The 25,719-nt window shown below is 38.9% G+C and overlaps 2 protein-coding genes and 1 long non-coding RNA gene across 3 annotated transcripts; all 3 read left to right on the top strand.

The window, feature by feature from the left end:
* The first annotated feature begins 7,988 nt into the window (after nt 1–7,988).
* LOC142528842 (xyloglucan endotransglucosylase/hydrolase protein 24-like) lies at nt 7,989–9,395 on the top strand. Its single transcript, XM_075634062.1, has 3 exons — nt 7,989–8,376; nt 8,587–8,780; nt 8,994–9,395. Exons 1-3 carry the CDS (start codon nt 8,107–8,109, stop codon nt 9,358–9,360), a joined length of 831 nt encoding a protein of 276 aa, XP_075490177.1. The 5' UTR covers nt 7,989–8,106; the 3' UTR covers nt 9,361–9,395.
* A 6,230-nt stretch (nt 9,396–15,625) lies between these two features.
* LOC142530150 (uncharacterized) lies at nt 15,626–16,778 on the top strand. Its single transcript, XR_012816037.1, has 3 exons — nt 15,626–15,739; nt 15,979–16,033; nt 16,650–16,778. It is a non-coding gene; the product is annotated as an uncharacterized LOC142530150 (long non-coding RNA).
* A 3,348-nt stretch (nt 16,779–20,126) lies between these two features.
* LOC142528504 (uncharacterized) lies at nt 20,127–22,350 on the top strand. The gene is made up of 3 exons (XM_075633554.1): nt 20,127–20,317; nt 20,648–21,923; nt 22,012–22,350. The coding sequence occupies exons 1-3, from the start codon at nt 20,127–20,129 to the stop codon at nt 22,348–22,350; spliced, it is 1,806 nt and encodes a 601-aa protein (XP_075489669.1).
* Nucleotides 22,351–25,719: the final 3,369 nt, after the last annotated feature.

Below are 25,719 nucleotides of genomic sequence, written 5' to 3'. Positions count from 1 at the left end.
AGTTCAATTTTAATATTTTAAACCGTAAAATAATCAAAAAGCAATGTGTCGACCGTTTCCACTCCGACCCAAATAATAAATAAAGTGTATTTCATTAGATTTGGCATAAAATTTGAAGGTTTGTTTCTAGCAATATTGGTAGATGAAGAGCTGTGATCTTCGATTATATGACAGCAATGGCGTGCCCGCCCAATTTAAACCTTAAACAGAGGCGGCTGATTTAATAACACGGTGCTTAATTAGTGATCATTTAATATGTACGCAACAGTTAGTAAATCAAGCGCTTAATTAATATATATATATCAATTCAAGAAATAAATCTCTTGACGATATTATTATTAATTAATATTATGATACAACTAATTATAGTCCTAATCACGATTATACGACAAAAAATAAAGTTATTGAACGATTAAAATTGTCGGATTATCCACGACACATATATGTGACATGTGTATACATTAAATCACCTAACAATGCATGTTATATGGAGTTGAATAGATACGATAATGCATCGAAACACCAGTTGTTTTATGGCCCCAACTGGATCCAGGAATTAAGTTTGTAATTAGATTCATAATGTTTGATACAATTTATTCAGATCAAGTGTATTTGATCAATGGTTATTATTTATCGGAGTAGGTCTCTTGTGAGACGGTCTCACGAATCTTTATCTGTGAGACGAGTCAACCTTACCGATACTCACAATAAAAAGTAATATTTTTTCGAGTAGGTCTCTTGTGAGACGGTCTCATAAATTTTTATCCGTGAGACGGGTCAAACCTACCGATATTCACAATAAAAAGTAACACTTTTAGCATAAAAAGTAATATTTTTTCATAAATGACTCGAATAAGATATCCGTATCACAAAATACGACCCGTGAGATTGTCTCACACAAGTTTTTGTCTATTTTTTCATGAATGACCCAAATAAAAGATTCGTCTCACAAAAATCATGGATAGCATATATCACCATACAAGAATATATATAATTGCATATCTCATAATAACCTTTTTAACGTGTCAAATCCAAAATTTAACACACTTCTTCTTTAAGTTAGATCTCAGATGAGTAAATTACCCTTTTTTTTTCTAACATCACTAATCCCTATCTTCTTTTCTCTCTGACTTCTTTCTCAAATTTCACGAACTATCAATTCTTATTAAATTATTCGTACAAATTATTATCCATAATTCTCACATGCATTTATAATTAGAGAAAAAAAATGAAATAAGAAAAATAATATCATCATTTTATTTATATAAAATATGATCATTATTTTATACACCGTGCATAATTCACTATGCATATAGTAATAGAAGTAGCTAATTATGAAAATTGGACTAAATCTTCAATAAATTTTACATGACAATATCTATAATTTAAGATTATATCTTATCTTTAAATTTTTTTAATAATCCTAAAATGGTGATTTCACAGAGATTAGGGACCAATAAAAAAAATCCAGTAGTAGCTAGTAATGCAACTTGTTGTGAGGCAATGAATACCGAGGCCTAAAAATCAAATCCACCATGTTACATCCCAGCCAGCTGTGTCACCGACGGATGGGTGCCACCCTTTATTCTTCATTTATTTCAATAATAATAATCAATTTCTATAAATTTAATTCCAAAAAAAATAGAAATAAAATAAAATAATTGAGATATGTCGCATGCATGCATGCATGCATACAAATATTGATAGCTCTCACATCATTGCATTAGTTCTCTTGTGATCTGCTACACATATAAATAATGATTTCATTCACTCAACATATGACATACTCAACATATGACATGTGTGATGAATGATGAATTATGGACGCACATCAATACATCATGATTGAATAACTGATGATAATTTATCCATTAATCATATTGATCATGTGCTGAATAGATAAAAACATTAATAATTTAAGTAACATGAACGAAATCTATCAAGTCAACATTAGCATCCCCTCAATAGCTACACATGTTTGTTTTTATTATTTCTATCGAAATAATTAGTTATATAATTATTGTGTTAGGAAAATTAAATTGACCACCTTAAAATCATAAAATTAGTAGTCCCTTTCAACAAAAAAATATCTTATATGTTGAAAAATATATTTAAAATGTGAGTATTGAATATTTGAATGTTGAATATTTGAATGTTGAAAATAAGAGTTGTAAATATTGAAAATTAGTGTGTGATGATGTAGGTAATGATGTATTTTATTTTTGGATTATTTGTAAAGATTTCCTATAAATAGATCTCTCATTTGTGAAGAAAATCACAATTGAGTAGAGAGAAAAATATTATAAAGTGTGTAGTTTGGTAAATTTTGAGAGTTTGAGATTTTTACTTTTTACCATAAATTTTTACTTTTTCACAACACGTTATCAGCACGAAGCTCTAAAAGTCCTACATACTTTTCCAAGCTCCAAACAGAAGAAAAAGGTAACAAAAATAATTATATTTATTTTACTGTTATTTATTTATTGTGTATTTATTTAATATACAATATAATGTTATTATTAGAAATAATAAAAATAAATTTTTCAAAAACTTGTTATAAATCCTGGGAGGATGTTAAGACGACATCCCACACTCCCGGTAAGGGATACGACAAGTATAAAAGCCTATAAGATTTTTAAACAAAATAACTTACGACACCTCGTTATAATAATGTGATATACATAATTATTTAAACATGATTAATATTATATTCACCATATTATTACCATAAAATTATACAAATACATACATTTATTTTTTGTACACCAACGGTCATAAACGGTAACAAAACGGCTAGTTTTTGCCCTATAAATATCATCTCACAAACACATTCAATCACTCCAACTTTCTCTTCTTCTCTAAAATTATTCTTCATCAAATTTTTCGAAGAAAAAAGAAGATGACTTTCTCAAAGTTATTTTTAATTATTTTGGTTATCATACTCACGAGTCTTTTATTTATCGGAGAATATCCTCCTCGTGTGTTTTTTTTATTTTTACAAATACTTGTACTTGTTGTTTATCCATTACTTTGTATTGCAATATTCATTAACTAATAAAATGCATCGTAATTTTTTTAGTACCACCATGTCAAACTTGGCAAAACTCGAATTCATTCCTCTTGATATCACGGAAAAAAAAATTATATGCCATGGACTCTCGATGTATAAATGCATCTTGAGTCATTGAGTCTAAATGAGACCATAAAAGAAAATGGCATATCGACATCCCAAGAAAAGGCAAAAGCCATGATATTTTTGCGTTGGCATCCCATGGCTTTGTGGAAGGGATTAAAAGAAAGATTCGAACAAATGAATTTAGTGAGAAATCATCAGGCACGACCCATTGGTTCAACGACATTTCCTGAAGTAAATGTCGTAAGCAAAAATGAATTTAAATCTGGAAACCAAAATCAAAGTTATAAACAAGATTTTGGTCGTGGACGAAATCGAGGTCGTGGTCGTGGTCGTGGATGTGGACGTGGAAGTGGTCGTGGACGCGGCCGTGGTTTTGAAAATAATCGAGATAGTTACTTTTATAACTCATCTCAAAAGAACGTCCCAAACCATCCACAGAAAAGGCATCATGAAAATATGAGTGTTAATGAGAATCACTCAAAAAGATATGAAAGTTCTTGTTTCAGATGTGGTACTCCAGGACATTAGTCCCATATTTGTCGAGCCCCTGAGCATCTTTGTAAACTTTATAAAGAATCATTAAAGGGGAAAGAAAAGGAGACCAATTTCACTGAACAAAGTGAATCTTTGAGTGATTTAACTCATTTTGATGCTGGAGATTTTCTGATTGATTTCTCAGACAATGATCAATTTGCTGGTGGAATAAATATGTAAAATATTTTATGTACCCATATGATAATGTTTTATTGTGTGCTATATTTTTGCATTTTATTGTCAGTAATTTTATTTCATTGCATATATTTTTTGAAGTTGAAATATGGAAAATGCTATGAGCAAAGGTGAAGTTTGCATACCCGATAGTGGTACAACGCACACTATCCTCCGAGATAAAAGATATTTCTTGGAACTAAAACCAACAAAAACAACGGTGAATACAATATCAGGTCCTGTAGACTTGATTAAAGGATGTGGTAAAGCACAATTTTTGTTACCTAATGGTACAAATTTTTGATCAATGATGCTTTATATTCACCACAATCGAAAAGAAATTTGTTGAGTTTTAATGATATATATTCCCATGGGTATGATACTCAAACAATGAATGAAGGGAATGAGAAATATATGTGTCTTATCACATATAAATCAGGAAAGAAATATGTGATTGAAAAACTACCAATGCTCCCTACTGGATTGCATTATACACATATAAGTCCCATTGAATCAAACATGGTAGTTGATAATTCTTCGATATTAACCAATTGGCATGATCGATTGGGACATCCTGGTTCAACAATGATGCGAAGAATTATAGAAAATACACATGGTCATCCACTGAAAGACCAGAAGATCTTTCAGAATAATAAGTTTCAATGTAAAGCATGTTCTCTTGGAAAACTTATTATAAGACCATCACCAGTCAAAATCCAAACTGAATCACCAATGTTTCTTGAACGTATTCAGGGTGATATTTGTGGACCAATCCATCCACCATGTGGACCATTCAGATACTTTATGGTATTGATTGATGCCTCCAGCAGATGGTCACAAGTATGTTTATTATCAACTCGAAATGTTGCATTTGCAAGATTACTTGCTCAAATAATAAAATTGAGGAATCAATTTCCCGATTATACAATCAAGAAAATTAGACTTGATAATGCTGGTGAATTTACTTCCCAAACTTTCAATGATTATTGTATGTCTATGGGAATCATTGTTGAGCATCCTGTTGCTCATGTACATACACAGAATGGATTGGCTGAATCATTGATTAAACGTCTGCAAATGATTGCTAGACCAATGATAATGAAAACAAAGCTCCCTATTTCTATATGGGGACATGCAATTTTACACGATGCTTCATTAATTCGCATCAGACCAAGTGCATATCATAAATACTCCCCATTGCAGCTTGCATTTGGTAAAGAACCAGACATTTCTCATCTGAGAATTTTTGGATGTATGGTGTATGTGCCTATTGCACCACCGCAACGAAAGAAAATGAGACCTCAAAGAAAGGTTGGAATTTATATCGGTTATGATAGTCCATCAATCATTCGATATCTTGAACCTCAGACAGGCGACGTGTTCACAGCACGTTTTGCTGATTGTCATTTTAATGAGGAAATTTTCCCAATGTTAGGGGGAGAACAGAAACATACCGAAAAAGAAATTACATGGTATGTATCATCATTGTTACATCTGGATCCAAGAACAAAACAATGTGAAAAAGATGTACAACAAATTGTACACTTGCAAAGATTAGCAAATCAAATACCAGATGCATTTGCAGACACAAAAGGGGTAACTAAATCATATATACATGCTGCAAATGCCCCTGCTCGAATTGAAATTCCAAAGAAACAAATGGAAGATACTCATGATGTCATTAAACGCCTGAAGCGTGGAAGGCCAGTCGGTTCCAAGGATAAAAATCCTCGAAAAAGAAAATTCATAGAGAAACACGATGATCACAAAATAAAGAATGACGTTTCTGAAGAAACACATGATGATCACAAAATAGAGAATGGTGTTCCTGAAGAAACACATGATGATGAAAATGTTCTGTCAGAACCACAAACTGACGAGAATCATGAAATCTCTATCAATTATATTAATACTGGAAAAATATGGAACCGAAAAGATATAGATGAAATTGATGATATATTTTCTTATAATGTGGCAATCGACATCATAAATGATAACGAAGATCATGAACCAAAATCTTTTGGTGAATGTAAAAATCGGCAGGATTGGATAAAATAGAAAGATGCCATCCAGGTTGAATTAAATTCGCTAAATAAACGTAATGTTTTTGGACCTATAGTCCTTACACCTGAAGGTGTAAAACCTGTTGGATACAAATGGGTTTTTATTCGAAAGCGAAATGAGAAAAATGAAATAGTAAGATATAAAGCTCGACTTGTTGCACAAGGTTTTTCTCAAAGGCCTGGAATTGATTATGAAGAAACGTATTCTCCTGTGATGGATGCAATTACGTTTCGGTATTTGATTAGCTTGGCGGTATCTGAAAATTTAGAAATGCGTCTTATGGATGTTGTTACAGCTTACTTATATGGATCACTTGATAGTAATATATATATGAAAATCCCTGAAGGATTTAAGATGCCTGAAGCACAAAGTTCAAAACCCAGGGAATGTTATTCTGTGAAATTACAAAGATCATTATATGGGTTAAAGCAATCAGGTCGAATGTGGTATAATCGACTAAGTGATCACTTGATGAAAAAGGGATATGTAAATAATTCAATATGCCCTTGTGTTTTCATTAAGAAAACAACATCCGGATGCGTAATTATTGCTGTATATGTTGATGATTTAAACATCATTGGAACGAATAAAGAAATTCAAGAAGTTGTGTCATACTTGAAGGAAGAATTTGAAATGAAGGATCTTGGAAAAACCAAGTATTGTCTGGGTTTACAAATTGAACAAAAAGAATGTGGAATGTTTGTTCACCAGACAAATTATACAGAAAAGATCCTTAAACGTTTTAATATGGATAAAGCAAATCCTTTAAGTACTCCAATGGTTGTTAGATCATTAAACATAGAAAAGGATCCATTCCGTCCATGTGAAGATGATGAAGATATTCTTGGTCCAGAAGTACCATATCTAAGTGCCATCGGTGCCCTTATGTACCTTACAAATTGTACAAGGCCTGATATATCTTTTGCCGTGAATCTGTTGGCAAGATTTAGCACATATCCAACAAAGAGACACTGGAACGGAATTAAACATATATTCCGTTATCTACGAGGAACGACAGACTTGGGACTTTTGTATTCAAAAGATGCTAATCCAAGTATAATTGGTTATGCTGATGCTGGATACTTATCTGATCCACACAAGGCACGTTCCCAAACTGGATATGTATTTACTCGTGGAGGCACTGCAATTTTTTGGCGTTCACAGAAACAAACGCTCGTAACAACTTCATCAAATCATGCCGAGATTATTGCACTACATGAAGCAAGTCGTGAATGTGTGTGGTTAAAATCAATGACCCAACATATCCAAATTTCATGCGGATTATCATCTGATGAGAAGCATGTGATACTATATGAAGATAATGCTGCATGTGTTGCTCAAATGAAAGAAGGATACATAAAAAGCGACAGAACTAAACATATTCCTCCTAAGTTCTTCGCATTCACTAAGGAGCTAGAGAAGAATAAATATATTGATGTTCGTCACATTCAATCAAGTGAAAACTCATCAGATCTCTTCACAAAGGCACTTCCTACGTCAATATTCAAAAAGCACATATATAATATTGGGATGCGCAATCTACGAAATTTGTGAAGAATTGTTCGTGTCAACATGAGGGGGAGTTTACGTGACTGCACTCTTTTTCCCTTACTATGGTTTTTATCCCAATGGGTTTTTCCTAGTAAGGTTTTTAACGAGGCAGTATAAAAACACGTAATGAAGACAATCATTATGATCATCATCACAAGGGGGAGTGTTGAAAAATATATTTAAAATGTGAGTATTGAATATTTGAATGTTGAATATTTGAATGTTGAAAATAAGAGTTGTAAATATTGAAAATTAGTGTGTGATGATGTAGGTAATGATGTATTTTATTTTTGGATTATTTGTAAAGATTTCCTATAAATAGATCTCTCATTTGTGAAGAAAATCACAATTGAGTAGAGAGAAAAATATTATAAAGTGTGTAGTTTGGTAAATTTTGAGAGTTTGAGATTTTTACTTTTTACCATAAATTTTTACTTTTTCACAACATTATATATATTTTTAAAAAATTATTAATATATTATGATAAATTAAGTTGTCTGCATTATATATGCTTTCTTCATCCTAATAAAATGTACTTAGTTTCGAGCATATCAGCCCAACACACATTCTATAAATCGACCATTTTTCACGCACAACGCAAACCTGCAATAAACCTCTCCTAGTCAAGAAAAGAACAATCTCTTTACATGCACCACAAAATGAAGATATTTAGGATGTTTTTCGTGTTCTTTTTCTTCGTCTCGGCTGCTTTTGCCGGGGATTTCTACCAAGATTTCGCTGTGACATGGGGCGGGGGACGGGCAAGATCCTTCGACAATGGGAATTCGCTTACACTGACATTGGACAGGGGTTCTGGCTCCGGATTCAGGTCCAAGAAACAGTTCCTCTTTGGGAAGATCGACATGAAGATCAAGCTTGTGCCTGGAAATTCTGCTGGCACGGTTACCACATACTATGTAAGTAAATAAATATCCATGCATATGTATGTATAGATATGTTTCACTCAAATTTATAATCCACTTTAGAGCCGACAAGGGAAAGTAATCTGGTGTTAAAAACACAACTTTTGACTCGCGAAATACATCATATCATCCTTGTAACAACGAGAAACAATGGATGATGCATCAGTTCTTTTACTAACTGTATTTTCATTATGTGTATTTTAGTTATCATCACTTGGACAATTCCACGATGAAATCGACTTCGAATTTCTTGGTAACCTGAGCGGGCAACCTTATGTTATGCATACAAATATATATGCACAAGGCAAAGGCAACAAAGAGCAGCAATTTTATCTCTGGTTTGATCCCACCAAGGACTTCCACACTTATTCCATCCAATGGAATCCTCAAAGCATCATGTAAGGCTGATAATAAAAACAGCACCCCCCACCCCCCAAGAACACACGCACGCACACACTTGTACGTGCTTGTGTACGAAAGCAGGGGTAGATTGTGTGGGCGACTAATGTGCCTAAAATAAATTTCAAACCGTCTGGAAGTTGTTAAGCCTGTCCTTGTATAAAACTAGATGATTCTTCTGTCTAATTAGTATGTTCAATAAATTTGAACAGATTTTCTGTCGACGGAACTCCAGTGAGGCAATTCAAGAATCTTGAATCTCGAGGGATACCGTTCCCGAAAAGCCAACCGATGTGGATATACGCGAGCCTATGGAATGCGGATGACTGGGCAACAAGAGGTGGACTAGTGAAAACGGATTGGTCAAAGGCTCCTTTCTATGCTACTTTCACTGGATTCAATGCCCTCTCTTGCCCCAACTATGCTTCATGTTCAACAAACTCTTGGTTCTCACAGTCACTGGATTATGCTGCCATTGAAAAAATGAAGTGGATACAGAAGAATTATATGGTCTACAATTATTGCACTGATTACAGGAGGTTTCCTCAAGGGTTCCCCCCAGAATGCTCCATTGCATGATGCTAAAGATTTTAATGAAGTCCAAAATCTTTAAATTTTTTTTATGTTGTTTATGTTTATGCTTTTCTTTTTCCTTTTTGGGTTTGGGTTTTGGCAGTTGGGGGTGTTCTGTTCTGTTCTTTTTTTTTTTTAAATCCTTCTACCAACCCCTACGTATCATATATCCATATCTAGGTGTGTAAAAAGTTTGTATATTTTATTCTTTGAAAGTGTTTAAATAATAATAAGAATGGTGTGCTGAGAAATGTCTAAATAAATGTTTTTGACTTGGGATGCTCAAATAAAGAAATTTATCCATTTATATCCACTTATTTTACATGCACGTACACAACCACTATGATTGGAACCAAACCTAAGTCCTTGTAAATAAATCATTTTACTAAAATTAGTATTGACTTGAATCTCGCTTGGGTTTTGTGGCACTATTTCTCAGACAGTCAGACAGCTCGTGTGATCTACTACACCCAATTAAAGCAACCAACCAGTCTAGCATGGGCTTGTAGCCCAAATGACACCCATACTCCTTTTAAAGGGAGATATCCCAAGTTCGAGACCTTTGAAATCCTCTCCCCGTATAAAAAAAAAGAAGTAAAAATCAACCACTCTACAACTTGATGAATCCAATAATGAAAAAGCACCGACAATCGGAGATAAACAGTGACGCACACCTTTCACTGCCTGAAAACTTAAGGAAGATTGGCCAACGTATCCACAAGATATTCATCCATTCCATTTACTGTCAAATCAAATATTTGCTGTAACTGCCTAATTTCAAGTCTCTCAATGAGTCAGTCAAATGCTTTTGTGCAGGCCAAGTTTAACAACCACTAAGATTCAAATCACTTTGAGGTGATAAGTGGACCGACTTTATCCTCTTTAATAAAAAAATAGCTCAAGTATCACGTTTCGGTCAACGCGCTATAGGGTGTACATGCAGAATAATGGGGAGCAATTGTCGATCCCTAACACATCCTCTTTCAACCATTCCATAATCCAACATTTGCCAATACATGTCTATGTTTGTTAGATGTCATATTTTGGACAACTTAGAGTGGAGTAGTACACCTAAACGGAATGGAACATGTATCTAATGTAGCCAACACAGTGAAAATTTTAGTATACCAGTGATAAAAAAATCACTCTCTTTCTGTGCCACAGAAGAATCAAGATGAAACATGAACATAAGAGGATTCCTTCTACAAACTGAGTTCATATATAGAACAATTATGTAACCATGAAGAAAAGCAATGTCATCTCTTGTAAACTGAATTGTATTGAATCTAATCCCGGAAATACTCCAGTGTACTACCTTGAATTTTCCCTAAGATCAATTCCGACTTAGAAAAGAACAGAGAAACTTATTCGGTCACACCAATCATCGTTAAATATAAGATTTAAGACCTACTGTTTAATTTAATATAAAACAACTCAAAGAAAGGTGTTAAAATATTTTAAAGTCACCTCTTGTAAATTACATTATATTGAATCTGATCCAGGTCGTTGGTGTTTAATTTTTAATTCTTAGCCTTTCGTAGTATTTTTTAGAGAATTAGAGGCACTAGTACTCTACAATTAAACATACTCCAATGTTCTACCTTGAAGTTTCCCACAGACAAATTACAACTTAGAAAAGAACATAGAAACTTTCAGTCGTGCCAATCAGTGTTTATATCTAAGATTTAAATGTTTAATGTAATATAAAACAACTCAAATCAAAGGCAATAAAAAATATTTTACTGAATCAAAGCAGTCTTAGTGAAATATCAGTTCAGTACAATTAAACAAAAACGAAGTAAAGAAAAGTTCGATCAAGAATCCCAATAAAGAGTTAGACAACTAACATGAAAATGAGTGAGATTGAGTATTATACCCTATAAGAAGCCTCTCGAAATTCAAACCCCAGAAACTGGTGCAGCATTTTCTCTCTTTGGCCTGTCATACGTGGAAGCACAAGGCATGCAGTGCAGCATTTTCTCTCTTTGGCCTGTCATACGTGGAAGAACAAGGCAAGCACAGTAGATGTTTTTTTTCTAGGCAAGTACAGTAGAATTGCCTAAAGAAAGCATTAGGCAAGTATAGTAGATGCTTTTTTTCTGCAATCTTTACCTCAACAATGGGAAACTAAAAATGTCAGTACATTAACATGTCTGAAGCAATAAACTCCATCACATATTAATATAGTTATATTGCAGAGATCAAAATTCATTCAAGAATACAATAAATTTTACATGATTTTCTTGTGGTGACCTTTACATGTTCCTCAGCATTTAAGGGAATCTTGCAGTCAACTCAATATATGGAGTGAGAAATTACATCATTTGTGTCCATTGCAAGCATGCTGAGAGTGTTCATATGCAAATAATGTCTGAATTTGTAAAATGTTGTGGGACAAAATTGCACTCAAAGCTTAAAAGGCAAGCCAAACTACTTATATGTCTCAATATAGACAACACGAACCTCCACAAAACAGAAAGTTATATTTGTGACTGCAAATTATGATAGCAGAGAGGAAAAACAATTTACTTCAGCCACAGGGAGAAGCTCATTTGTATGTGGCTATAAGAGTCTAAGACATAAGTTAAATACAATGTAAATTAAAAAAAAAATTAGAAAATTTCATCAATTTAATTTCCATTTATAATGTTTACAACATCATGTCATCTAGACCTCACACTACAAGCAAAAGATCAATGTTATCTGCAGACCACAAGACATTTTCTAAGGAAAGCTACTGAACAAAGGCACTTGAAATAGTAGTACATTCTCTGGTTGACATAGTGAAATTTTTTAGACAATTTCCATGATTAAATCTTAAAAAGAAACCAGACAATACAACAGAAAAACAATAAACAGTGACAGTCGTAGGCAATACATGAAATTTCAAGAAAACAGGCACCAGCATCACAAATATATCTGGCTCCCTATGAAAATAAACTCTTAGCGTAATGACAAAGCCATGCCCGCTCCCCTGCAATCAGATGTTCCATGATTATTAAGTGCTTTTGTATATGTCATGACAATCAAGATAGACTCGCTTAGTTGTTTCCCAACTAAGATAATCCAATGGAACAGTGGATTTGAGAAAGTTTATGCTGAACGCCTGAACCCTTTCATAATAATACAATATTCCTTAATCCATTTCTCATTCTTTAAATCCTTCATCACCCAAGTATCCATTGTTAGCAAGGGCGTACCACATTGTCCATCGAGCACAATCTCCCTCCCAATTCCACTAGGGACCAAGCACCCCGAGGGTCGAAAAAAACCGTCTTGCGGAGACATGATGCGTAAATTTTCCTTCTCGAGAATAAGGAAACAATGACCTCCTCTCCTGACTGATTTTACCCATCCCAAATCATCAAAAGTAACACATTTTGAATTAACATTCTCCCATCAGCTATACCATAAGCCCAAAGCAGGGTCCAAAAACAAAAACACTAATGCACTAAGCGGGAGCGAATCTCAAGCTTCTTAATGTGTCTACACTTACATGCAAAACCAACGTAGAATTTTAAAATTGCCCTCCTCTTAAGACGATGATGCCCAGGGCGGCTAACTCGAGAGGCTTTCACCCACCTACGGATAATGCAGTATAAATGCCTCGACAAAGCTTATAACATAAACATGGATCATATCATCTACACTAACCCAACTGAACCCTTTCCCTTGTCGGTTACTTACTCTAAATGTTTTTCAATCACCTGTCAATTAGGAGGATACATCTTAATCAAGCTCATTACGTAACATGTGCCACATAATGGACAATAACCTGATTATAGTTCTTTTTCCATATCCGATGGATGTCTTTGGAGGGAATTCACTCACTTATCAATACTCAGTTTTCCACATTATCCACACCTATTGATGATGACCATTTCCTATATCCCACTTCCACTAGCAAGATCATCAGTGAAAGCATCAATGCTATGCCATAAGTCAAATAAGGGAGCTCAACACACACAGTACAAGTTTATTACAGAAGAAAACTTTAAAACTTAATAGAAGCGATCAGCTACAAGGTCCATACGGGATACGGCTTCCTAACACCACTTTCGAACGACAAACAAACAATTTGTCTCCGCCTCCTTCCACTCGCTAATTGCATTATTTCCACCATCACGCAATCTCAGAAGCTCACACCGTAATCCACGCGTATATCAAAGCTCCTATCGAAAAAAATGCAGCAAAACATCCTCATCTCACAAACCCGTTCCCTGCATTGACGTCCCCAGAAGTACAACGAACCTCAGGCAATTTCACCACCGGTGAGCACTAGGATTGCAAGCATACAACCAACCTACACCACAAAAATGAAATCCATTTGGCAAGGAAGCAACGCAATGTCCTTTCCATCATTTACTAGAAAATCCGAGCTTCGCACAAAACGACTGAAATTCAACGAACAAAGATCGATCCTAAGCGTATTTTCCAAATGGGTTCTCGTAAAAAACAAATCTTTTTTACCAACACGATGCTTGGGGTTCCTCAACCAGAGTTCTGCGTGCATACAAATGAACTGTGAAGCCGTGGATTAGTGAAACCATTGCATTGACACGCGTTCGAATTTACGGAGCGTAGAAACCATGACCAGTTCTTCTCGTTCGAAATGACTCTTCTCGTGAAATGACTTGCACGGACAGTTCCTCGACATCGATGGAGATGCTTTTCTGATTTTAATTTTGAAATCTTCTACTTCATTTTTTAACTCACACCAACTATCCATCCCCATCCAAACCACATCAGTAGGAGAAATTGGACCAAGCAAATCCGACAAATTCATCAAAAAAATGTTTAACAACATAATCGAAGATAAATATTGAAGGGGCACAGCCGAGTAAATTTTGGAGTAGGAATTCAAATGATGCAATACACTTATTATATTTTTTGGAATATCACATACTTATTAACTCCCCACATTAACTAACTATTTAAACTTCTTGTATGGGTACTAGTAAAAATTCTAGAAAGTGACTCTAGAAATTACAAATTATTTTAACAAATATTTGGTGAGCGGGAAATAATCATAAGGTAATTTTGAAATCTTAGTTGAACTGATATAATCTTTTTCTTGTTTTGTAATCTCATCAAATTTGAAAATCTTTTAGTTTGGCTTACTGATACGATAAATTTGAAAATCTAAAAGACGAAGTAGACTAAATGAATTTTTAGATTAATTTAACTCTTTTTAAACGTAATAGAGATGGACTAGTTTGAGCTGACTTCGAAAAAATCTCAGCGGTTGTAAAAAAATATAAGTTTCGCATATAATATATTAAAATTTTCACTCCAAAAGATATTTTTACAATATAGTCGGAACAAAATAATAAAATGTTTCAAACAATAGAACATATCTTGGAAAAATTGACAAGTCGATAAAAAGAGAAAATGGAACTTTGAAAATGCAAAAATTAAATGTAGAGGTACGAGTCTAAATGAAACCAACAAAATTTAGAAACACATAAGTGAACAACTTATAAACGCACGCGACACATCATTTTCATGTTTCAATGAAGAAAATGCAAAAATAGCATAAATAACCATAGAAACTAAACGAAATCACTTTAAGAAAAGATAAGAAAGTCGACTGCACAATTATTTTCAAGAAACCGACATGATATCCCATAAGGATTCGGGTCATCCAGGATGACCCGGGTAAAATCCTCGAGAGCCTGAGCACTACGTCTCTTCCTGGATGTTCAATTTAAAGCCCGGGCTCTCACGCAGCCACCCGGACAATCTATTATCCGGGACATCTCGAGAATTGCACCACACTCGAGTGTGATTGATACAGGCAGTCTAATCTGTCAGAACAACTTGGGCTTAGAGTGCGAGACCCCGAAAATAAAATAGTTTTGATGGCATTTTGGTAAATAAGTTGAAAAATATTCAATTTATTTTGATAGCATTTTCGTAAATAAGTTGAAAAATAATGAATTAATTTTAAAGAACAAAATATGACATATTTGGGTCATATGAAGTCCAAATGATTTGGGATTTGGATATATCATAGAAAACTCAAAGATGTAAAATTTTCATGTTTTGAGTTTTGGAAAATTTGATCATTTGACTGGTCCAAAGGAATGTACCGATGTTAAAATGTTAAATATTATATATTATATTATATTATATTATTTTATTAATATAATATAATATAATATTTAAAAAAAATAAAAATAAAAAGAAAAATGAAAGATTGAGGCGGTTGATTGAATTGAAATTCAATTCCACCGCACTATTATTGTACAGAGAGACGGCCGAGAGTAGGGAGGAAAAGAAATAAAGTCCTCGATTTTTTTTTCGATCGTGCGACTTATCGGTTTATCCAATCGACGAACCGACTTCAAATTTGGGATCGTTGACACGAGGTCTTCGATTTGAGGTAAATTTCTTCTAGTTTCAGCCGCTCTAAATATGAAAGTGCTGAAATATCATGTATTTGAAGTCGAGATTCCTATATGTGGTAGAATAACCGACAATAAACTCATATTCGAAGTCGGAATTGAATTATGATATGATTTGGATTTGATATGAATTTTTGAAGTTTCAAATGATATTTGAAACTCATATTAATGATTTTGGAGTATGTTATTGATTGGAATGAGTATGTTATTGATGTAGATAAAGTGTAATATCAATATCTTCAGGCTACATCAATTGGAAACGAAGAATTGAGGTATGTTGCGACCGGATAACATACGACAGGTATCTGTATTATATGATATATGTCGGATTGATTTGATTGATTGGAATGAGAATACATGTCTATATGCCTTATTTGTTGATTGATGTGGCATACATGACATTGAGATTGAGATATCGATATATAAAATAAATGTTTTGTTAACACACATCCTTTGATGCATACATCGATACATGACATGCACGTTGAGCTATGATCCTTGGATACCCTGATATGATTTGATTGGATTCTGGGGTTTGTGAACACAATTGCTATGTTGGTATTATATGACCCGTAAAGCATAGACAATTGTGGCCCCGATGATTGGATATGAGATTTGGGATTTGATGGCGCTTTGTCGACGCTATTATACGAGTATCCCTTATGGAGGCCGCTGTGCCAGCTCGAGCATTGATTTGATAGCGATTCGTTTGATTCTGACATGTGCTCAGTGGATGGGCATTTGACCCGATACCTCCACGACATACATGCATTGCATACCATATATCATTGTTTAGATATCTGTGGTATATATGATTGGTTGTTCCATACGGAGCTTTGCTCACCCCCAAGGGGGGCTGTTGTTGTCTTTGTGTGTGGACAATGGCAGGTACTCCAGGATATCAGGAGACCGGAGAGGGTACTTCTGGAGGGAGCCACATGTTGGGCTGAGATTTTATGTTTATGTCTTGTTCCCAGTATATATGTATATGTATTTATATACCGGGGCATGTCCCGAGGATATGAATTGTTTGTATATGATTGGTTTTGATTACGTGTGGGCATGTTTATGATGTGAGATTAAATACTATTTTTAGTATTCAAATAAAATGATTTGGGCTCATTGTAAAGAAAATTTAAACTCGTTTTCCGCTGTAATTAGTTAACCCTAAGCAGATTGCATTGTAATAACGATTAGGAGCTAAGGGCCCCACATAGAGTGTCCTAGAAGCCATCAGAAGCTATAAGTATGGGCAGCCAACTTGCCATATTTAGTAGGTGGCACGTGAATCGAGGTACATATCCCATTTTTTACTATAAATAGCAGGTATTAATGTTATTTAAACATTCTGAAATCTTTCAACTCTCAAGCATTACACATATTTTCTCTCAAATATTGCTTGTGTTTACCTGAAAAGTCTGCTGACTTAAGCATCGGAGTGGTCACGCCGGACACTCCTCCGGCACCCATTCACGAGTTACTTTCTTATTTACAGGTGCTGTCCAGGCCATTAGCTTCACTCAAAATTCCCAAACACTATAAATTGTTGATTTGATCCGTTGGAGCTCCTTACCCGGCTCATCCATTTCAGACAGATCACATCATTGGCGCCATCTGTGGGAAATACTTGAGTTCAAGACGTTGATATGACTCGTACGAGAAGAACTAACCAAGATAATTCTCGGGCCCTGGAAGATGGAGGGCAGACCTCCAGACAAGTTGGTGTTAATAACACCGGGCCAAATCTCATTACCATGACCCCGGAAGAATTGAAAAAGATGATATCCGATGCAGTGAAGCAAGCTATGGCCAAGAAAGAAGTTTCTCAGCATGTTACACCGCCCGGAAATAGACAAGAGCGTGAGCAGGAGCAAGAGCAGGAGTTGGGGGAGGAGGAGGAGAGACAGGAGGCTGAGGAGTCCAGTGCCGGGTCCAAATCTCCAACCGTGGCAGAAGAGTTGTTGGAGCTGAGGCAGAAGATGAAGGTCCTGGAAGGACAATTGGAGAACCGGAGCACTTCCCGGGCAATCACTAGAGGATGCCCATTTGCTGACATTATTGTCCGGGAACCCCTGCCTGGAAATTTCAAGTCTGCCAAAATAAAAGACTATGATGGCAACGCAGACCCTGAGGAACACTTGGCCAGATTTGAGAACATGGCCATGCTGCACTGTTACACTGATAGAATAAAGTGTAAAGTGTTCCTTACAACACTGGTGGATTCAGCTCAGAGGTGGTTCGAGGGCTTGACTTGCCAAAGCATCGGCTCTTTTGAAGACTTCCAGAAAGTGTTTTTACACCTTTGCAGCAGCAGTAAAAAGTACAAAAAGACTGATTTTAGTCTTTTTGAAGTTAAGCAGAGCCCAGAAGAGATTTTAAGGGCCTATATCAGAAGGTTCAACAGAGTGGCCTTGGACGTCCCCACTTGTGCCACTGAAACAAAGACTACTGCATTCACCCTGGGTTTGAGAGAGGGTGAATTCTTCAAGTCACTGACCAAGAAGGTGCCTAGGGATTTCGAGGATCTGTTGTCACGAGCAGAAAAGTACATCAATATGGATGAGGCCCAAAAACAGAAGAGGGAAGCTGTGAGAAAGGAGAGAGGAGACCGGGTGTCTTAAGCCCGAGGAGAGGGGACAGAAGAGGGGCAATACAAGGCACTTTTCTCATCACGTGCCCCTGAAAATTGCCCGGGAAAGGGAAGTGCAGGAATGCCGTAGAGATTTGACCCCGGATCATCAGTTATCCCGGTCAGAGCCGAAAGGATTTTGCTCTCTTCACAAAGTGTGCCACCATAACACTGAAGATTGCAAAACACTGAAGGGGAATTATGTCTCAACTTCCATCCCGGGACCCAGCAACAATAGCCAGAGGCCGAGAGTGCCACCCTGGATGTCTCGGCAACCAGGATTCAGCACCCGAGGAGGAAATATGAGGAAAATCCCGAGGATTGAGCCCAGTAGAAGAAGGGAGCCTGAACCCGAGAGGAAAAGGAATTCGCCCCCTGCTACGGGATTGATTAAGATGATATTATGAGGCTCTACTGAATGGAGACTCCAACCGAGCAAGGAAGTCGAGAAATAGGAGGGAGTGTTTGGAGGTGGAGGGAGCGAGAAAGAGTGAGGCGGTCATCAGTTTTGGCCCGGAAGATTTGGAGGGGGTGAATCTGTCCCCACAACGATGCCCTGGTGATCCAAGCCCGAGTGGCAAATTATGATATTCTACGAGTCTTCGTGGACTCGGGCAGCTCTGTTAATGTAATTTTTAAAGATGCCTTTATGCAGATGGATTTGCAGGGCTATCACTTGGAGGCTGTGGAAACTGCCCTCTTTGGTTTTGCTGGCCATATGGTTTACCCGGAAGGGGAGATTGTTTTGCCATTAACCCTGGGTTCTCAGGATCTTAAAAAGACGGTGATGACTTCGTTTACCGTGGTGGACTCCCCATCATCATATAATATCATTCTGGGGAGGCCGGCTGTGAACGAGCTGAGAGCCGTAGCATCCACATACCACCAGAAGATAAAGTTTCCAGTGGGAGCCCGGGTGGGAGAAGTCCGAGGAGATCAGCCATCCTCCCGAAAATGCTATGTGGAGGCAGTCCGGGCTGATCAGAGAAAGACCAGGAGGGAAGGGAAAAAGGCAAAGGTGTATGGAGTAGAAGGGGGAGTGATGGAAAGAGGAGAGGTGCACTTTGTAGCAGAAGAGGAGCAGGAAGTGGTAGAAATCGGACCAGGCCAACAAATCCGGGTTGCTCGGGATCTCAGCATATCCACCCGGGTTAGTCTGGTTAACTGTTTAAAAGCTAATATTCATGTGTTTGCCTGGTCCCAACAGAAGTTGACAGGGATTTCTCCCCTGGTAGCGGAGCACCAATTGAACATCCTCCCGGGATCTCACCCGGTGAAGCAAAAAAAAAGACACTTTGGTCCTGAAAAGGACAAAGTTATTGATAAGCAAGTAAAAGAGCTCCTGAATGCTGGCCATATTTGAGAGATTCAATTCCCTTCATGGCTCTCGAATGTGGTCTTGGTGCCCAAGTCTACCGGGAAGTGGCGCATGTGTGTAGATTTCCGCGATCTTAATAAAGCTTGTCCCAAGGATCATTATCCTCTGCTCCGCATTGATCAGTTGGTGGATTCTACATCGGGCTTCGAATTGCTAAGCTTCATGGACTGCGTACCAGGGGTATCATCAAATCCCCTTTGCCAGGAGTGATCAAGATAAAGCCAGCTTCATCACCTCGGGAGGGGTACATTTTGTTATATTGTAATGCCTTTCGGGTTGAAGAATGCAGGGGCTACTTACCAACGTCTGATGAACAGAGTCTTCGAGAAGCAGTTGGGGCGAAATGTGGAAAGTCTATATGGATGATATTCTGGGCAAAACCCGGGAGGTTACAAGCTTTATTGGTGATCTTGAAGAAACTTTTGCCACTCTCATGCAATACGGGATCAAGCTTAACCCTGCCAAGTATATTTTTGGCGTAAAGAGTGGCAAATTCTTGGGATTCATAGTGACCGATCGAGGGATCGAGGTGAATCAGGAGAAAGTCAAGTCTGTGTTGTGCATGCCATCTCCCCGATCCGTCAAGGAAGTACAGAAGTTGACCGGGAGAATTGCTTCCCTGTCCCGATTTATTTCCCGGTCAGCGCATAGAAGTTATCCTTTCTTTCAAGTCTTGAGGAAGGCCCAACAATTTGGATGAGATGATAAATGTGAACAGGCCTTCCAGGACTTGAAAATTCATCTGGCAGAACTCCCTGTATTGGTGAAGCCGGAGCACGGGGATAAATTATATGTCTATTTATCTACCACGGAGTATGCTGTTAGCTCGATTTTAATAAAATAAGAAAGCTCCGATCAAAAGCCTGTTTATTATGTCAGTCATGCTCTAAGAGGACCCGAGCTCCGGTACAGTGAAGTAGAGAAGATTGCTCTTGCCTTGGTCATAACTGCCCGGAAGCTAAGGCCTTACTTCCTGTCACATCAAATAGTTGTTCTTACCAATAGTTCTCTTGGCAGGATCATGACTCACTCTGAGGTATCCGGGCGTATGGTCAAGTGGACAGTAGAGGTGGGGGAGTATGACATTGAATACAAACCGCGGATAGCCATCAAAGCACAAGCTCTGTCAGATTTTTTATCCGAGATGGTCCAACCCAATGAAGAGGAAGTATGGAGAGTATTCGTGGATGGGGCGTCTAGCCTTGCCGGATGTGGAGTAGGGGTTGTGATAATATCTCCCCCGGGAGAAAAGATTAAACTGACACTTAGAATTGACTCCCGGATAACCAACAGTGAGACGGAGTATGAGGCTGTCCTGGCTGGTATTCAAGCTGCCCGGGAAGTCGGGGCTTCCCGGATTATTCTATATTCCGATTCGCAACTCATCACTCAACAAATAAAGGGCGTGTATGAGGCTAAGGATGGCAGGATGCTAAAATATTTACAGCTCATTAAAGCCCGAGCAGAAGTTTTTGCGGATTGGGGTATTGAACAAATACCCCGGGAAGAGAATAGTGAGGCAGATACTCTGGCAAAAATGGCTGCTTCTTTGTCAGAGGTAAATACCGGGGAGGTCTTGCGTGTTTCCCGTTTGATCCTTTCTACCGAGGAAGAAATGTTGCCAGAGCCAGAGGACTCCTGGATGACACCTCTGATCAAGTTTATGGTAAATAATGAGTTGCCCGAAGACAGAGCCCGAGCTCAGAAAACTAAAAGACAAGCTCCCAGGTTTGTTATCTTAAATAATATTGTGTACAGGAGATCATTCCAGGGACCTCTTTTGAAATGCTTATCTGAGAAAGAGGTGGATTATGTACTCCGAGAAATTCATGAAGGTTGTTGTGCCGAGCACCTTGGGGGAATGTCTTTGGCCCGAAAAACAATGCTTGCTGGTTTCTGGTGGTCAAATTTAAGTCAAGATGCTGCTAGGGTGGTCCGAGCTTGTGAAGGCTGTCAACATCATTCAAATTTTAAGCACAGCCCGGCTACCCTCATGAAGCCTATCTGGGCATCTTGCCCCTTTAATCAATGGGGCATGGATATTGTGGGTCCTTTCCCCATTGCCCGGGCTCAGAAAAAATTCTTATTAGTAGCTGTTGACTACTTCTCCAAATGGGTAGAAGCCGAGCCTTTGGCAAACATTACTGAGCAGGAAGTACTGAAGTACTCAAGAAACTCCTTTTAACTTGGTATATGGTTCCGAAGCAGTCCTTCCAGTAGAAATTGGGCAAACTTCTTCCCAGGTAGAATCTTACCCGGATGGCAATGACCAGAGCAGGGCCATGGAATTGGATTTAATAGAAGAAAAAAGAGACCGGGCATTCATTCGAATGGAGGCATACATGAGCCGAGTTATGAAATCATATAACAAAAAGGTCCGCATCCGAGACTTCCAAGTCGGGGATCTAGTCATGAAAAAAGTCAACCCTGCTGGGGAAGTTGGGAAGCTGGAAGCTCGGTGGGAAGGACCTTATAAAATCACTCGGAGAGTCAGCTCAGGATCTTTTTATCTAGAAGATGCGCAGGGGCGCTCTCTCAAAAGACCTTGGAATGTATTTAATTTAAAGCAGTACTATGCATGACGAATGTAATTATTTGATGGATGAAATTAATGAAAGGAATATTTTCTCAGAGCGTGTTCTAAATACTTTTGTTATCAAGTCCCGGGACATGTTCCCCGGCCCAAGGCTCCGTACATTGGTTCTAAATAAGCCCAGGGCACTACACCCTGGCTCGGGGCACCACACCTCGACCATTCCCAAGTCCCGGGACATGTTCCCCGGCCCAAGGCTCCGTACCTTGGTTCTAAATAAGCCCAGAGCACTACACCCTGGCTCGGGGCACCACACCTCGACCATTCCCAAGTCCCGAGACATGATCCCCGGCCCGAGGCTTCGTACCTTGGTTCTAAATAAGCCCAGGGCACTACACCCTGGCTCGGGGCACCACACCTCGACTATTTCCAAGTCCCGGGACATGATCCCCGGCCCGAGGCTCCGTACCTTGGTTCTAAATAAGCCCAGGGCACTACACCCTGGCTCGGGGCACCACACCTCGACCATTCCCAAGTCCCGGGACATGATCCCCGGCCCGAGGCTCCGTACCTTGGTTCTTGAAAGTCCAGGGCGCTACACCCTGACTTGGGGAACCCGAAAAATACCCCTGTGAAGTTTAGGTTTAAATCTCTACATCTCAAGTGTCGGTTAAAGTATGAGGTTATTTATTTATCGGGACCCCGGGTATTGGTTTGGAGTTATCAGTTTCTCACAGTTAGAAAGTTTCATGAGTTATTATATTACCCGGGTTGTGAAAAATTTGTCAAAACAATATTAAAAAAGGCACAACAATAGAAAGAAACAACATTTCATTATAAAGCCCAGAGGCAAGAACTACAAAGGGAAAGTACAGAGTGAATAACAATCCTAGTCTAAGTCTGCTGCTCTGATGGTTCCCCGGCCTCCTCGGGAGTCTTCTCAGCTTCTTTCTCGGCAGCATCATCCTTGGGAAGGGAATCAATGGCCCTGTCGATATCAGGAAAGCCCTCCCTACCTGCTGGAATCAGACCTGCTTCCTCAAACTGCTCCTGGCACTTCTCAAAGCCAACTGTGAAGTATTTATACGCCCTATCTTCAACAACTGCTTGGAATTCCGTCGATTGAAGGAAAACAGTCCTCCATTCCTCATGGGTCAGCTGTAGGATTTGAGCTTATCCTCAGCAATCTCAGCCCGATGTTGCTGAGCACTGGCCTCATCCTCGAGATAGCTAATCCGGGAGGCCAGAAACGCAGCTCGCTTCTGAGAGGCTTCCTCCCGGGCTATGCCATCATCTCGGGCAAGCTGAGCCAAAGCCAGTTGTTGATTAGCCGCCTCTAGGGAAGCTTGGAGACCGGCAGTTTTCTCCTCATGAAGTTTCTGAACCCGGGCAATCTCCCCTTGCAGATGATCGTGAATATCCTGAGCTGCCCGGGCTTGCTGACCTTTCTTTGTGGCCACCGCTGCCACCTCTTCAAAGGCCGAAACTATCATCTGGGCAGCCTGAATAAAAAAGAATTAAAAAGGAAAAAAGAGAAAAGAGAGAGAGAAAGGGAAGAAGATAAAAGCATGAAACTTACAGACAGAAGGCGGTTGGATCCCTCCAAAAACTTCACACTGGCAGGAGTACTCTTCAAGATTACCGTCTCAGCAGGGCTGAGTATCTTCTTGAAGCGCTTAACACCAGTGGCAGTAGCTCCCTCAAAGAAGATATTAGCCTGGGAGAGCTGATCGGTTGAAGGGAGCTCTTGGCCGGGTTCTTCATTAGACTGAGGGGGAAGAGGAGGAGATGGAGCAGATTGGGAGGTGCCCTGGTTACCTTCGGGAAGGTCCTCAAGAATGACCAGCTCGGGTTCTGCAGTAGCTTTTCGTTTCCTCTGGCTGAGAGGAATGAGATCTTCAGATTCCTCCGAGGTCTCAATCGTTGCCCGGGAAGTGTTATCCCAAGGAGGGTCTTCCCGGGAAGCTTCAGCTCTCCGGGCTGCCGCCTCTGCAGCCCGTTGCTTCTCTTCTTCAGCAGCTGCTCGGCGAACCGCCATTTCCTTCTCTCGGGCTGCCTTATCAGCTGCTCGCCTTTTAGCAAAAGCTGCCTGCATCTCGGAGATATCTGCATAAAGAAGTGACAAGGTTATAACAAATTAAGCAACCAAGATAAGGGAATAAGGAAACAAAGAAGAGAAAAGATGTACCGGGTTGAGAGTCCGAGCCAGCCACCTCGTCAATTACACGATCCACGGGGTCCTCAGCCCGGGAACTCAACCCGTAGGCCACTAAGTTCTCTTCTGAGATAAGGATGGAAGAAGAGTACTTATGCCCCTCCACCAGGGTTTGACTCACGAGGAAAGGCTCCTCGAATTTGTAGGATTGGGGAAGGGAAGGTTGTTGGGGAAGGGGAAGGGAGAAACCCGGTCAGACAGGGTATAGGACCCGGGAGTTGAATATAGAAAAATTTTCCTTTCCACCCCTTTTGAGAGGAAGGGATGTCATCAAGGAATCGGGCGTTTAACCGGGATTTCAGGAAAAATGCATTATCCCCAAGCCGGCAAGAAAAATAGTAATGAAGGATGAGGGGGGTGATGAGAAGATTATTCATTTTAAAAAGGACATAGGCTGAAGCCATAATCCTGAAAGAATTGGGATGAAGCTGATTGACAGGTACGCCAAAAAACTTGGCAACATCGATATAAAAAGGATGAACGGGAAATCGAAGACCATTTCTAAGTTGGTCCCGGAAGAAAGTTGTGTACCCGGGTGGGGGGTGATCTGCCCGATCAGAAGGACCGGGAATCATAATGGAAAAATTAGAGGGGATAGACCCTAGCACTCAGAGCTCCTCATCCGCCCCCGAACGCAAGGTGCTGCTCATAGAGGAGAACCAAGGAAGGCTCGAGATCTCGGTTGCCAGAGGACTTGAAGCCCGGGCTTTACCCTTACCCTTGCTCTTGGCAAGGACTCGGGCCCGAGAGTGGCTAGAGGTAGAAGGTTTAGAAGAAAAAAGTTTTGTTTGATGGGTCACTGGTTTTTTAGAAGGTTGGGTAATAGAGCGGCGAGGGGGAGACGGAGAGGAATCAGAGCGCAGCGCGGTGAACTCTACACTAGGCGAGCCTCGCACATTGGATCCTGACGTAGAAGAAGTTGAATCAGACATAGTGAAGGAGAACTTACGAGTTTTTGGAAGAAAGGCGGCTGAGGATCGTTGGAACTAAGTGTTTTGCAGAGAAGAGCTTCGAAGAAAAATTTTGCAAGAGCTTCGCTGCAATTTTGAAATTGCAAGTGATTTTTGAAAAATAAGCGAGTTACTATATATAAGCGGGGGGATAGATCTCGGCCGTTGATCCAGATGCACGTGGACGATCAGGATGGATCTAGGAAATGGTGCAAGCAAATGAAAGGACGGGTACGGATATCGAGGAGACATA

This window comes from Primulina tabacum, chromosome 16 (assembly GCF_025594145.1).
Source record: "Primulina tabacum isolate GXHZ01 chromosome 16, ASM2559414v2, whole genome shotgun sequence".
NCBI lineage: Eukaryota > Viridiplantae > Streptophyta > Magnoliopsida > Lamiales > Gesneriaceae > Primulina > Primulina tabacum.
The sequence above is the reverse complement of the archived record's forward strand: the minus strand, read 5'-3'. Positions and strand labels throughout refer to the sequence as shown.